General features: G+C 41.8%; 1 protein-coding gene across 2 annotated transcripts in view; it reads right to left on the bottom strand.

Moving 5' to 3' along the window:
* VPS13C (vacuolar protein sorting 13 homolog C) overlaps window positions 1-7,605 on the bottom strand; it is a 173,707-nt gene extending 166,102 nt beyond the window's left edge. For both annotated transcript variants that reach the window (XM_047766197.1, XM_047766199.1), the window contains exon 1: window positions 7,424-7,605. In XM_047766197.1, coding sequence (XP_047622153.1) covers window positions 7,424-7,523 — 100 coding nt within the window. In that variant the 5' untranslated portion in view covers window positions 7,524-7,605. The remainder of the gene's footprint in view (window positions 1-7,423) is intronic.
* Between the last annotated feature and the right edge of the window lie 8,080 nt (window positions 7,606-15,685).

Raw genomic sequence — 15,685 nt, 5'->3', positions numbered from 1 at the left:
GTAGAAAATAGAGAAGCAGGAGAGAATGCATCCTAGGAGATGACACTACAAAAGGGGGTCATTTCAGGACTTTTTAAAATTCCACATTTTTCCAAAAACAAAAGACAGAAATTCACAAGTTATGATTTAGAACTTTTCAGGACCAAAAAGATCTTTTTTTTTGTCTTTTCTGTTGTTGTTGTTGCTATTTCTTGGGCCGCTCCCTCGGCATATGGAAGTTCCCAGGCTAGGGGTCGAATCGGAGCTGCAGTCTCCAGCCCACGCCAGAGCCACAGCAACGCGGGATCCGAGCCCCGTCTGCAACCCACTGAGCAAGGGCAGGGACCGAACCCGCAACCTCATGGTTCCTAGTCGGATTCGTTAACCACTGCGCCATGACGGGAACTCCAAAAAAGATCTTAAAAGCTAATCCTCTCTCACTTTATATATGAAGAAACTGAAACCTAAACAGATTAGATGGTTTATCCAAGGTTATACCATTAATTTGTAGCAGTGCTCAGAATAGAACCTACATCTCCGAACCCATGGGTCAATGTTCTTAATGTAAAACTTAGACATTAATCCAAAACTATGATTCAAAACAAAACAAAAATGCCACGCCCTAATCCATGAAACTAACTTTGCATATTGTAATACAGTGGGGAAAAAAAAATATGTGGTGCTATGGATATTGTTATTTAAGATTTCTGTTATATATGTGTAACATAAACCACTCATCATTTATTTGAAAATGCATCAAAATATTCAGATACATTGATTTTCCAAGGATGTGAGTTAAAGCCAATAAACATTTTTGAAGCATAAATCAAATTATTTTAATAATTAATGTTTTAGCAAAGGATATTGAAGAAAATACTGTATTAATTCATTTCAATTCAATCTAGCTATCCAGACCAAATTAACCCAGCTAGATTCCTTTTAATAGGAGTTCACAGTGACTTTGTCTTGGGAGGGGAAGGTTGGAAAGGGAAAAGAAACAAATGACTCTTACTTTTTCCATCTCCCTACTGAAACAGGAAGCCCTGGCAAAGAAAAGTGGAAAGCTGCTGTGTCACCACAGAACTTCCTCTCTTTCAAGTACATTCAGGGATCTCCAAAGAGAAGTGTGGCAGAGACTCCTAGCAGAACACTTAACCGAGTACCAACTTCCAGCTCTACTTGCACAAGTGGGGTGACTTTTAATTTATGATGCTACTTAAATATGTGGAAAGGTGTTTTCAAGAAAATTTTTAAGCACTGCTTAAATGAGCCTAAGGACATTACAATACTAAACTTTTTGTTGTTTACTTTACATGCTATAGGACAAGAAAATGAGAAATGTGGCCTTCACCATGCCAAGCGGTAGCAGAAAAAAAATAAAAAAAACTTCCTCTACAGGCTTAGAAACACTTAACACTGATATGTTTTATGTATCAAGGTAAAAAGAAGCAAAGAAGGCCATTTTTTCCTTGCATTCTCAAGCTGACCATCAGCCATCTGTTAAGACAATATTATATTTGAATTCACAAGTATCAGCATGAGGCTAGAACTTCACTTTTTTTGTCCTATTTCCTGACTGTGGCTCTCTGCTCACCAGGACTGAGTGAAGAACAAAAAGAAAAGAAACACTATTTGACTACCACTTCTCACCATGAATACAGAGCAAGCGGCGGGATAACTTAATGAAGGAGTTCACGCTGCTCTGGCCTTGTTCAAGTCACAGAAGCTTAAAATCAGAAGAAATGATCTTGCCTAACCTTCTCATTTACAGATAAGGTGCTACTGGTCACTGGCCAGTGACTTCCCAAAGGCCAATGAACTGGGCAGTACTGGACATGTAATTAGACCCCAGGCTTCCTCCTTCCTTATGCTGCTCTGCTCCAACAACATCTGGCAGCTGATAGGAAATGTGTCAGGGGTGGAGTGAAGGACAATACAATAATCAGCACAGGCTCAGCCTGGTTGGCCAAGCTACAAATTCTGAGGGCACTCCACCTGGCTCCTGTTCCTACTGCTCCCGCAGGTCACCAAAGCCACTCCTTGCATCCAACACCTCACAGCTTCTTTGTATATTCTACCTGTCAAATGGAAGCAACAGCAGCAGAATTTTGAACAGAGATTTTCCTGATGACAGATTTTCCTGATGATTTTTCAAATCACTTTGAAAAATCAAATTGACAAAGGTTCTACATTGAAGCAATCCTACATCAGCCAAACGGCAAAAGATCTGGTGTTTCAACATACCTTTTCAAATCTTAGCTTAAAAACAATTAAACCTGGACACACCTTAAATAGCTAAGGGCTGTGCAATTTAACTCCTGGTACCGGTTTTCAGGGAACAAAAACTAAACCTTCCTACCTGCAGAGGCAGCAACATGCCCACCAGGCACTTTTCTGAACTTTGAAAATCTGATTTACAAACAGGCAGGTAATGTAAGTATTGTAAGCATAAATTCAAGTCCATTTTTTTTTCTTTTAAGAACTTTGCTTGGTAAATAAGACATGTTTAGATATGTGGTTACCTCCACATAAAATTATCCTGCTACAGAATGTAAAAACGCTAACATCTAAAGTCTAGAAGAAATATTCTTATCGAAAACACAGGCGTTCCCGTCGTGACACAGAGGAAACGAATCCGACTAGGGATCATGAGGTTGAGTTCGATCCCCGGCCTCATTCAGTGGGTTAAGGGTCCAGCATGGCCGTGATCTGTGATGTGGCTCAGATCCCGAGTTGCTATGGCTCTGGCATAGGCCAGCAGCTACAGCTCCGATTCGACCCCTAGCCTGGGAACCTCCATATGCCACAGGAGTGGCCCTAGAAATGGCAAAAAGACAAAAAAAAAAAAGAAAAAGAAAGAAGAAAATACATTTTCACTTTACTAAGCTTCACAGTTACTGCATTTTTTACATATTGAAGGTTTGCAGCAATTCTGTTAAGCAAATCTATTGCCACCATTTTCCCAAAAGCATTGTTCACTTCATGTCTCTCTGTCACATTCTGGTAATTCTTGCAATATTTCAAACTTTTTCATTATTATATTTGTTATGGTGGCCTGTGCTCAGTGATCTTTGATGTTCCTATTGCAAAAAGATCACGACTCGTGGAAGGCCTGGATGATGGTTAGCATTTTTTATCAATAAAGTATTTTTTAATTAGGTATGTGTCTTTTGTAGACATTATGCTATTGTACACATAAGAGACTACAGTATAATCTAAACATTCGCTTTTAATGCACTAGAAAACCAGAAAATTCATGTGACTTGCTTTATTTTGATACTAACTTTATTGCAGTGGTCTGGAACTAAACCTGCAATATCTCCAAGATATGCCTGTAAAATAAAACAAGCAGGCTGCTTTCCATCACTTAGCTAGGTTTGTGTATTATCACTATTACTATCAATGTTAAAAATTTAACAATTATAATTACAAAGATCTTTACATGATTTAACTCAAACACAGAGTGTTATTTCCCCATTTTAAAAGGGGGATAAGGAAATTGAGGCTTAAAGAATTAAAATGTTTTGCCCATTGGTCCCACAGGTAATAATCAGGGCCTCATTTCTCGACAACAGAATTTTTTTTTTTTTGTCTTTTTGCCATTTCTAGGGCCGTTCCCACAGCATATGGAGGTTTCCAGGCTAGGGGTTTAATCAGAGCTATAGCCGTCGGCCTACACCAGAGGCACAGCAACGCAGGATCTGAGCTTACACCGCAGCTCACGGCAATGTCAGATCCTTAACCCACTGAGCAAGGCCAGGGATGGAACCCGCAAACTCATGGTTCCTAGTCGGATTCGTTAACCACTGAGCCACGATGGGAACTCCTCTACAACAGAATTTTTAAAAGAGCATTCTGCTTAAATCATTTTTAAAAATACATAGGAACTGCTTGGCATTAATCTTTAAAGTAAAAAGAGAAGGCAAATGACAAACTTCTCTTTTTTTTTCTTCTCCAATTTAAGGCAATATCCACTGTATACCTCCTGATTCTAGCCACTCCAATAATTTTCTCCATCTTTCTCAGTCGACAACTTTTTGTTTATTGTGGAGTTCATTGTGAATGCCTATGTATGTACAAAGGTATGCATAGCACAACACTTCTCAAATTATATCAACACAACATTTTGATTCCCGATAATCATCCAAGCCAAGACTATGCATTTTTACCGACATGTTACCAACACACATCTTAAGGTGTCTGTTTCTCTCAAGTTATAAAATTTCATGAAGCATATAATTCCTCTAAGTCTTTTTTACTTCTTACTCCAACCTGGTCAGCAGCAGGTCTCCTATAAAGGCAGAATACAATCTCAATATTCTCCTTGGACTAGGGTTTCTCAACAAACATTTTGGACTGAGTAATTCATTGCTGTGGGGAGTTGTCACGTGTACTGTAGAAGAGAGCAGTATTCAGGGGTTCACCACCAGATACCAAGAGCACACCTCTGTCCCTCAGTGTGACAACCAAAAATGTCTCACACATGCCAAATAGCCTTTTGGGGGCGAAGTCATCCCTGATGGAAAACCACTGCCATAGACTAGTCAAAGAAGTAACAACTTAGTTTACCCTTCGCTTGGAAAGAATAACAAGATCAGCTATGTGAGATTTTTACAGGCTAAATTCTTCACTTTCTCAAGATTCAAAAATTTAACAAGAAAAAACAAAACTGATAGAGCCAAATTCTATGACTCATAAACCTATGTGCTAAAGCAAACAGTTTTCACCTAAGACTATATAAATTATTTTACTCTTTATAAAACTTATCACTACCACAAATATCATAAAAATCAGCTGTTTCATTAGGTTAACTTAATAATCCCACTTGTTCACCATAAAAAGTTTGAGATAAACTTCTTCAAAAAACAGCAATAGTCAACTCACACTTTGCCTCTCTATTTTAATAAGGGAATTGGTGTTACAAAGAAAACATATTGAGCAATAACTGTAAAAAGCTCATGACTTACTGCTTCCAATACACAAAGATAACACAAAAATAAAAGGCAGCAAAATTTTATAGAAGCACAGCTATGAGCTTATAAACCTGAATAGACTCCCCACTGAAGACATTTCCTAGAAGAAATGGGTGTATTTGTTCAGGCCTATTATAAAGTTGATATTGGCCATGGGTAGACTACTTTATTTAAAAAAAAAAAAGGAAATGAAAGAAAAGAAAGTCTCCCTTCCTATATTTCACCAAAAAATAGGGGAGAAATGTGTTAAATTATGCTTATGGCATTTTAACTTCAGTTGTTAGGAAGTTCAAATTCTCAAGCAGTATACATAACAATTTCACATTATCTTTACAAGCAGAATCATAGAGTACTGGAAGGACCCTCAGATGTTACTTAGGCCATCCCCTAAGTCTAAAGAAAAAGAAAAAGGAAAGTCAGATTTGGTAGGAAAGGAATTTTTGAATGTATCCAGAAACTTTCTTTTTAAAAAACCTCTGAGGTCAGTGTGCAGTGGGAGGGATAACAGGGGGTTGGGAGTGACATATACACACTACTATATACAACAGGTAACAAGGACCTACTGTATAGCACAGGGTAATCTACTCAATACTGTATAATAACCTATACAGGGAAAGAATCTGAAAAAGAATGGATATATGTATAACTGATTCACTTTACCGTAGACCTGCAATTAACACAACTTTCTAAGTCAGCTATACTCCAAAACAATTTTTTTTTAATCTGAGGTAAATTGGGCAAAACATTGTAACTTGGGTAAGTGATTCTGAGTCGCGGTTACATGCAAATATTCTATTTTCTGGTATGATTTTTTTATGTAAAGATGAAATTAAGAAGGAATTAAGGCCCAGTAAGGTAAATGCACTGTCAAACACAACCTAAAACCCAGGCTTCCTAAGTACTAGCTCAGAACCTTTTCAGATTTCATATAATGTTTACAAACTGCAAAGAGTAATTCATATTAGTAAACAGTAGTCTGAAGAAACAATCCCGGCAGGAGGCACTGAACATTTAATTCCTTAAATGTTACTTCTCTTTCTCTTGGACCACTTTGTGTGAGGGGAGGGCATGTAAACAGAGTATGTGTTGCTGGGCAAACCATGCTGAACCAATAAAATGATCATTAACCTACTAAACGCAGCCTCCATCATTTAGGGCAGCACACTTGCCCAATATAAATATATGGTCCACATATGTAATTATAAATTTTAGGAGTCAGAGTTTTTTTTAAGTAAAAAGAAATGGGGGAATGAATAATTTATTTTATCCGTTATATTCAAATATTATCACTGTAGCACATAATCAACATAAAAAATTGTTGATACTACATTCTTTCTCCTACTGAGTATTCTCAAAACTCAGTGTATATTTTATACTTAGGACACACCTCAGTCTGCACTAACTACACAGCAAGTGCTCAATAGGCACAGTGGCTAGTGGCCAACCTATAGGACAGATCGAGCTACCTGTTGAATGAATTAAAAGCAGTTCCAGACATCTGAGTAGTTCTTTCGATTTCCCTCCAAAGCTGACAAAATTCCCAAACGTCTTCTACAGAGTAGAAAGTATCCCCAGAGGTCCCAAAGTTTAACATGTAAATGGTGCACATAATTAAGCTTTTTGAAGAGTGTAAAAGCATACTACTTCTATACACAATCTTTATGATAGAAGAGTTGCTGTAAATAAAAATTCTTGGGCATGCAACCCAGCAGCACCTAATTAATGATGCTTCTGGCTGTGGCTTGAATTTCTCTCTATCGCTCCAAAACAAAATTGAAAGTCCTCTTCTTATTGAGGGAAAAATCAATGTTAAAGGAAGGAGTCACTTTCTCTGAAGCTCCAAGTATTAAAGATAAGAATCCCCACCGACAAGCTTTTCGTAGTGATCTTCACCTGCCTGCTGATGATCCTTTCCCAAACCTTTCAGTCTTCAAGAGAAGCCAGTTCCTGCTAGCTAACAACTGCCAGAAAAAAATAACTGCGGAACACAATTTCCTTTCTCCTCTTCCTTGGTGCCACTTTGAGCTGTGCGACCACACAACCATCCTCCCTGCACGCGGTGCGGGAGCAGGAAGAGGTTTTTTTATGCTGGGGAGTCAAAGGGTTCAGGCTGAGAGCAGTTAGAGGTTCTCCAAGGTGGGCAGGTGGGGCGGGGCAGGGGCTTCGGCCTCAGGGACGCCAAAGCTGGGAATCCCCGCAGCGTGGGTGCGATCCGGCCGCGCCTCCCCAATACGAACCCGCTCCCCGAGACCTCTGTTAATGGCAGAGGCGGGAACAGGCCTCCAGACTTCCCGCACCTGCGGCCCGGGAGGGTTCCCCGCCAAGCACCCTCCTCGGAGGCGGAGCCTCGGGCGGCGAAGGGAGCAGGGCCCCGGCTGGAGCAGGGACGGGGGACGGGAGCAGCGCGCCGCGTGGGCCCCTCGGCCAGCGCTGGTAACCCCCGCAGCCCGCGGCCGCGCCCTCTCGCTTACCGCCCCAAATGCCCAGCTTCAGCTGGGACTTGTTCAGGTTCTCCACATAGTCCCCCAGGAAGCGGTTCAGCAGGTCCGCGACCACCGACTCCAGAACCATGGTGGGGCCGAGGCGCGGGAGAAGGAGGAGCCGGAACCGCCTGGTGCAGCTGAGGGCGGTGACCCGCGCGGAGAATGACAGCCCCCCTGGCGCCGGCCCGCCCCCGCGCCGCGCCGCACCGCGCGTGACCCGGCCAGTGCGCAGGCGCGCCGCCGCCGGGACCGTGGGGTGCGTGAACGCGCCGCAAACTCGCGGCCTGCTGGCGGATGTACACCCAGCCAGCCCAGGGCGGGAGGGAAAGGGACCCGGGAGCCGGCTTTGGGGCTGGCCCAATGGCCTGCACCTGAGGAAGGGGATGTTAGAGAAGGAAAAGGGAGGGTAGGAGTTACTGAGCACGGGGACATCTTTGTGGCCCCTCTTCTACCCTGCGGTAGCCTTCTGTCGGCCTCGGGGCCGCAGAGCACAGCCGTTCCGGCGGCAGCTCGGTGGAGCCTATGCGACGGGAGCCTGGCGCTTCATAGGCCTTTGGTCAGTACTGAACGCCTAAATAACCACCCCTTCAGGAGGAATAAAGGAGACCTTTGCACGCTGGTCCTGCTACCTATCAACTGTGCCTGAGATAGCCCTCCGTCTTTTTTTGCTTCCTGAAAACATACTTTAATAATTTACAACTGTAAGGAGAAGGAACAGAACCCCATCAAGATGACAGATAAACTGGGGACTGAGTATGCATTTCGTTAACTTGTTATTTTTCCTCCCTTCTGGGCCTGATTGGCTCTTGCTTAAATCATGAGCCGCTTCTTAGTTACCTCATTAAGGAAACAAAGAATGAAACATAGTACTTCCTTTTTTATCTTTAGGTGAGGGTTAGCTGTTACTTATTTATCACTTTCATGCAATCACTGAACTGTTACTGGTGTGGCAAGACCTTCAAAGTGAGGCTTTATAACGTAAGGGCTTTTTTAAGTTAGTAAAATTAAACCACCCACTGACAAGCCAATTCTCTTTGGACTTTTTTCTAATATTTATTTCAAAAAATTGAGGTACTATAAACAGACATAAAACAGAAATAATTAGATTATTGTAGTCACAAGTTAATTAAATGCTTTGCTACACACAGTGTCTGAAAAACTATGTGTGAATTGCTTTTAAACATCTTCTACGGACAATGTATGCCCCCAAAATTCATATGTTGAAATCCTAACCTTCATTGTCCTGGTATGGGAGCGGAGCACGGGCTTTGGGAGGTAATTGGGTCATTGGGTAATTAAGCAGGGCCGTCATGAGTAGAATCTTTATAAAAGAGGACTCTTGTAGAAGAGACTCAGAGAGCTCCCTCACCCCTTCTGCCCTGTGAGCATGGAGCAAAAAGACAGCTATCTATGAACCAGAAAGTGGGCCCTCACAAGACAGGGAGTCAGCTGGCACCTCCATCTTGGACCTCCTGGCCTCCAGAACTGTGAAAAGTAAATTTGTGTTGTTTTTAAACCACCCAGTCTATAGTATCTTGTGACAGCATCCTCAACAAACTAAGAAGATCAAAAAGGAAAATCATTCCTTTTTGTCTATTGGAGTCAAAATGTCCACAATTGGTGCTACAGAAAATGGATGTAAAAGAGAATCAGCACTAGCCAGTACTGGTGCTGTCAATATCCACCTCCATCCTTCGCTCCTGCACACAGAATATAAATCCTCAACCATTTATTTTTCCTAGCTTAGTCAACCTGACAAAATACCTGGGATATATTTAGAAATACTTCATACTTCTTTCCTTCAACATCCACAACCAATCAACAGTCCGACCTGGCTATTCTGCTTTCACCATATTTCTTTCTTTATTTCTTTTTTTTTTTAGGGCCAAACCCCTCGGCATATGGAGGTTCCCAGGCTAGGGGTCAAATCAGAGCTGAAGCTGCTGGCCTACACCACAGCTGCAGCAACACCAGATCCTTAACCCACTGAGAAAGACCAGGGATTGAACCTGAGTCCTCATGGATGCTAGTCAGATTAGTTTCCGGTGAGCCATGATGGGAACTCCCCATCATATTTCCTAAATTATCTCTATGTCTCATCTGAACCATGCAGTCACCCTCTAACTGGCCTCCTGGACTCCAGCTTTTTCCTTTTCCATCCATCTGCTCACTGTCAATGTAGCTAATTTCCCAAAGCACAGGTTACCGTTCTGCTCACAAAGACCTAATACCTTTCCGGTGTAAAGAAAGCCCTCTTCAACTCATCCCAACAACCCCTCTCTTCTTGTTCATGCACAGCAACTACGCACTGAGGAGAAGGCAAAAAAATAATATGTTCTGGTTGGGATAGGCATGTTCCCAAAAAATTTTAAAAATACAAGGATGTATGAATAATAGTGCAAGATGATACAAAAGATGCCCCAGGCAGAATAATCTGCTGGGAGAAGTGGACAATACTACTCCCTGTGTAATACTAACTTCTCGTACTTTCATAGTACTTTATACTTTTGAAAGGATAATGCATATGCCTGACTTTATAAACATTATTCCATTTTATTAATACTTCTTCAGTTATACCTCATGAGCTAGTATGCCAAGGTATGCATTTTCAAGTAATCTTCACAAAAGATCTGTGAGACAAGTAATGCAGGTGGTAGTATTGTCCTCATAGAAAAATTAAAGTCAGTGGTTTACATAAAATTACACAGCAGGTATTTATTTCCTTCAGCTCCCTGAGGACTGCCACCCTTTTCTCATTCAACAAGTACAGTTAAATCACTTGTAATTTTCAGAGAACTTAGTTTGAAAGAATAATGGAATAGAAAACCTTAGGGTGGAAAAATTCAGCTCGAAATTGTCAGTACAGGGAATTATTGCCTTTGTGGTGTAGCAGAGACAAATCTGACTAGTATCCGTGAGGATGCGGGTTCAATCCCTGGCCATGCTCAATGGGTTGGGGATCTGGTGTTGCCATGAGCTGTGGTGAAGTTTGCAGATATGGCTCAGATCTGGCATTGCTGTTGCTGTGGTGTAGGCCAGCATCTGTAGCTCCAATTCCACCCCTAGCCTGGGAACCTCCATATGCCATGGGTGCAGCCCTAAAAAGCAAAAAAAAAAAAAAAAAGGTCAGTATAAGTAATGCTATTACCAGATAGGACTAAAAGCTTTTAAGTTTCCGGAGTTCCCATTGTGGCGCAGTGGTTAACAAATCCGACTAGGAACCATGAGGTTGCGGGTTCGATCCCTGGCCTTGCTCAGTGGGTTAAGGATCTGGCATTGCCATGAGCTGTGGTGTGGGTCAAAGATGCAGCTTGGATCCCACGTTGCTGTGGTTCTGGTGTAGGCCAGTGGCTACAGCTCCGATTAGACCAGTAGCCTGGGAACCTCCATATACCACGGGAGCGGCTCAAGAAAAGGCAAAAAGACAATAGATAAATAAATAATAAAGTAAAAGCTTTTAACCTTTAATATTTTACTTTCAATTGATTAATTAATTTATTTATTTTTGCTTTTTTTTTTTTAGGGCCATACTCGTGGCATATGGAGGTTCCCAGGCTAGGGGTTGAATCAGACTACACCACAGCCACAGCAAGGCAGAATCCAGGCCACGTATGTGACCTACATTAACAGTTCATGGCAACACTGGATCCTTAACTCACTGAGCAAGGCCAGGGATTGAACCCAAAACCTCATGGTTCCTAATCGGATTTGTTTCTGCTCGCCACAACGGGAACTTCAATATTTTACTTTTTAAGTATGTTTTGAGAGACTGGTTTTTAGGTGCAAATGTCCCAACTCTGCCATACTTCTTGCAAAAGTTAGAAATTTATAGTCCTAATCCAAAACAAACCATAACTAATGTGAACACCGCTGGCACTCTAATGCACAGGACTGAACCAAAAGGAATTTGGATACAGAGGGTAACTAAAGAAAATGAGCATTCTAGTAATTATAGCTCTTACATCCATTCTGGCTTCAGAAAAATGAGCAGGATAACAAAGGTAATGGCAAAGCTAAACTGCAATGAGGAAATGAGCAGTAAAAACAAAGTGCAAAATATTGTTTCTATTAAAAATGAAAGTCACAATTAGGAACACTTGTTAAAAATTAACAACTCTTGCTTAAAAATTGAAAAAGAAGAAGTTCTAACATCACATTGTCTTACACCCACACTCCCTTTCCCAACCCTCGAGTTTGTTGGGAAAAGCAAAAGGGGGTTGGGGAAAAAAGGAACTAGAGGAGAAAGCTGGAGAATAAGCATGACACCATGGATTTTCAGAAAGTTTAGGTAGGATGTTTAACTGGGAGAAAGTATGTAAGTGGACTGCAGAATGTCAGAGACAGAGGAAATAAAATCTCGTCTGGTTTATCCAACCCCCTCCTTTGACAGATGGAGACACTTGGAGAATTAAGGGACTTGCCAAAGTCCCACAACAAGTTAGTGACTATCAGAGCTAAAACCCAAGTGTCTCGACTCCAAGTTCTTTCCACTACTCCACACTCTAGTTCTGTTGAATGAGATGGACAAGGCAGAACACCAATATTTTATGTGGTTATAAATTCTCTTCTTCTTGCTTTTCTTGACACCCAATTCCTCTATATTATTTTTCAGGTCTGCTTTGAATTATTTCCTTCTACTCCAAAGGCACCTGTGACCTGGATGATGTGCAATCTATTTATGCTTACTTCGCAGAATTGTTTTCCAGCTCCATCACTGGATGTTCCCAGAGCCATGAGCTCGGAATGATCACGGTCTTCCTCTGGGTAGATTTGGGTGTTCCAGGCACAGGGCCTCATCCTGTTACACCATCCTCCCAGGTATCACATGGCTCATGCTTCTGAGGTAAGTAAAACATAAGGCTTAATGTGGTCACAGAGGACCAGCCATGCGAGGACACATCCCTGCTGTTTTCAAGAATAAAGGAAATGCTTCCAGAGTGTTATTGAAGAAAGTAAATTATTAATAAAAAAAAAAGCAAATCTGCTTGGCTTGGCCAGAAGGAGAAATGTTTTTCTAAAGGAATCCATGTATGAATCACCTAATCCCTAGTCAAGCAGACGTGTATAATAGTAACAGCCAAATAACAGCCAGCATTTACTGTGTGCCAAGCATTTCGTGCATTTTTAATGCTCACAATAATCTTGCATGGTAGGAATTATAATCCCCATTGTACAACTTGGGCTCAAAGAGGTTAATTAACTTGCCCACAGCTCCATTGTTAAAAAGTTGCATAACAGATATGAACCTAGGACAGACTGACTCCAAAATCTCTATTTCCTTACCCTTAAATCATGTCTCCCTTCACAACACAGCTTTGCTTAACAATTTCTCAGACCACTTCTCAGATTGAGAGCTTCACCATTTTAACCAGGAGCTCTCTAGGCTCTTATTTGCAGAGCTAACGTCTTATCTCCTAAGAGATAAGAGATAAGCTGAGTCAAAACACATTTTAAGTATATAATTCAGTAAACATTCTCCCATAGATTTAGCCCATGCCCAAGAATTTTGGCCAGGAGCAGAGCTGCTATAAAAACATAGAAGTCGCTAGTCAAAGGTATGGCAACCCCAGGACCCAGCAACCCTGCCCCCAGACTAAATATATAGTGTTCAATAGTCTTTGCTCATTCCTGCCTCAGTCAGATGGAGTTCAAATAGTTTATCCTCATTATTTCATTTCTCTTCTAACAAGAGAAGAGAAATGAACATAGCTGATATGATCTTGTACAGCCTGGATCTACCTGCCTAGTATAGTGCCTGGAACCCAGGAGGCATTCAGTAAATATTGCTCTGAATGAATAAGTGAACTAATGAACATTTTCTCTCTACTGTAATAACAGTAAATACCTGACAGTGTATATAAAAGACTCTATGCTAACCTTTTTGTATACAATATCACATTATATCCTCACACAAGCTTATTGGTAGGTACTATTATTGTCAGAAGGGGCAAGGGAGCTCTCCTGGTTCTCTTTTATAAGATCACTAATCTTATTACCTCCCAAAAAGCCCACCTCCTAATTTTACATTTTGATACTGTGGCTTAGAAAGTGTAAGCAACTTGCTTAAGGTCACAGAGGGAGCAGCCATTCTAAAATGGGAACCACTTATTTCAGACCCAATTTTCTTAACCACTACATTCTACTACCTTCCTCTATTATTATTACTAATATTAATATTGTTGTTAGGGGACCATTGACTGAAACCACCCACCTTGGCCAGGCATGATAATAGCTGCTTGCATAAGTTGTCTCACAATAGGTGGCCCCGATAAAGAACCCCCCAGAACTAATGGGGAGGATTTGAGAGGAGCCAGTGGGGGGCGGCAATAGAAAGGAGGAGATGACTCATCTCCCAGAATCCTTGGCGCTGGCATCCATCTTGGCTCAGAGGTGTGCTCACCACAAGGAAGGACACTCAGTCAGATCAAGTATGGGCTGAGCAAGACAAATGGCCAGAGACAACCCAGGAACTAACGCCATTCCCATAACACCTGAGTCTGGAAGCCATGTGACAAAGCAGTTCTGGATTCCCTTACCCTGCTGCTCTCCACCCAGATGCCCCTTCGCAGTGAAGTCTTTTGCTTTGTCAGTACATGTGTCTCCTAGGGTAATTTATTTCTGAGTGTTAGACAAGAGCCCTGGAAGGGGGTCCCTCTTCCTGCAACATTAATATTAATAATAATCACTGCTTCTATATATTTAGCACTTACCATATCCCAAGCACTGTGCTAAATATTTTACATTATTAGAGTTTTTAAATCCCCAAAATAACTCATTTATGACCATTAGTATATATTTTTCTTTCATTTCCCATCATTATGTGAACTTGGAATAATCATAATTTGTAGGCTTTATGTGACAGTTCTAGAGACCATACATAAATCATCCAGTACAGTGCCTGGGTATATATATATTTTGGCAACAAAATGCACATGCCCTGTCCTGAAATCATCTTTGCACAAATTCAATTTAATTTACTGAACACTGGACAATAAAAAAAATCATTGCTCATAATTTAAGAAGTGGGTTGTTATTTTTTTTAATTGAGGTATAAGATACATACAATCTTTTTTTTTTTTCTTTTTGGCCACTCCCACAGCATATAGAATTTTCAGGCCAGGGACTGAATCCCAGCCACAGCTGTGCTGCTGGACAGGGATCAAACCCAACCAGCTACAAACACTGGATCATTAACTCACTGGCCACAGTGGGAACTCCTTATATCTAATCTTAATTGTATGCTAGATAATATTTTTACATATGGATACACTCTTGTTACCCCACCCAGAACAAGACATTTCCAGCAGCCCCCTAAGGTTCCCTGTGCCCAGAGTAGTTTGTAATCAACAAACAAAAACCATTTAAAATCAGAAGAGAAAACCAGAAGGCAGATAAAGAACTTCGAAAGCTGGGCAACCAAAAGGCTGGATTTGGGGGAAGGATACTAGGTAAGAATAGGATAAACTGGAGTTCCCGTCGTGGCGCAGTGATTAACGAATCCAACTAGCATGAGGCTGCGGGTTCGATCCTTGGCCTTGCTCAGTGGGTTAAGGGTTCCGCTTGTTGAGAGCTGTGGTGTAGGTCGCAGACGCGGCTGGGATCCCGCGTTGCTGTGGCGTAGGCGGGCGTCTACAGCTCCGATTGGACCCCTAGCCTGGGAACCTCCATACACCCTAGAAAAGGCAAAAAGACAAAAAAAAAAAAAGAATAAGATATACTTGACTTCTATTCCTCCGCCCCCCCTTTTTTTTCCTTTTTTTTTTTTTTTTTTCAATGTCTGCAGCAGTGGCACATGGGTGGAGGTTCCCGAGTTAGGGATTGAATCAGAACTGCAGCTGAGTCCTACGCCTCAGCCACACGGAATCCCCAACCCTCTGAGGAAGGTGGGGGATCTAACCTGCATCCTCACAAAGACGACGTTGAGTTCTTAACCCTTTGAGCCACAATGGGCACTCCAAGCCGCTTATTTCCTCTAAATGGCGGGTGTAGAGTGCTTGTATGATTCCCATTCACTGTGTCCATAGATCCTCACAATGAGTGCGATTTAGTAAAGACTTAACCCTCTTTTGCCTGTGAGGAAATGGAAACATCCCCACCACTAGCAGGAGAGCAAAAGAGCTTGAATTTGCACAGCGGATCCAGCCACGTGGCATTCGGAAAATTGGAAGGCCTGGCCTCAGGTTACCAAGCAGTGTGGCTCAGTCCCGCCCGTTGGCTGGCTTCCCAGGCCCCAAGTATAAAGGCTCAGGC

This window comes from Phacochoerus africanus, chromosome 2 (assembly GCF_016906955.1).
Source record: "Phacochoerus africanus isolate WHEZ1 chromosome 2, ROS_Pafr_v1, whole genome shotgun sequence".
In the NCBI taxonomy this organism is placed as follows: Eukaryota; Metazoa; Chordata; class Mammalia; order Artiodactyla; family Suidae; genus Phacochoerus; species Phacochoerus africanus.
The sequence above is the reverse complement of the archived record's forward strand: the minus strand, read 5'-3'. Positions and strand labels throughout refer to the sequence as shown.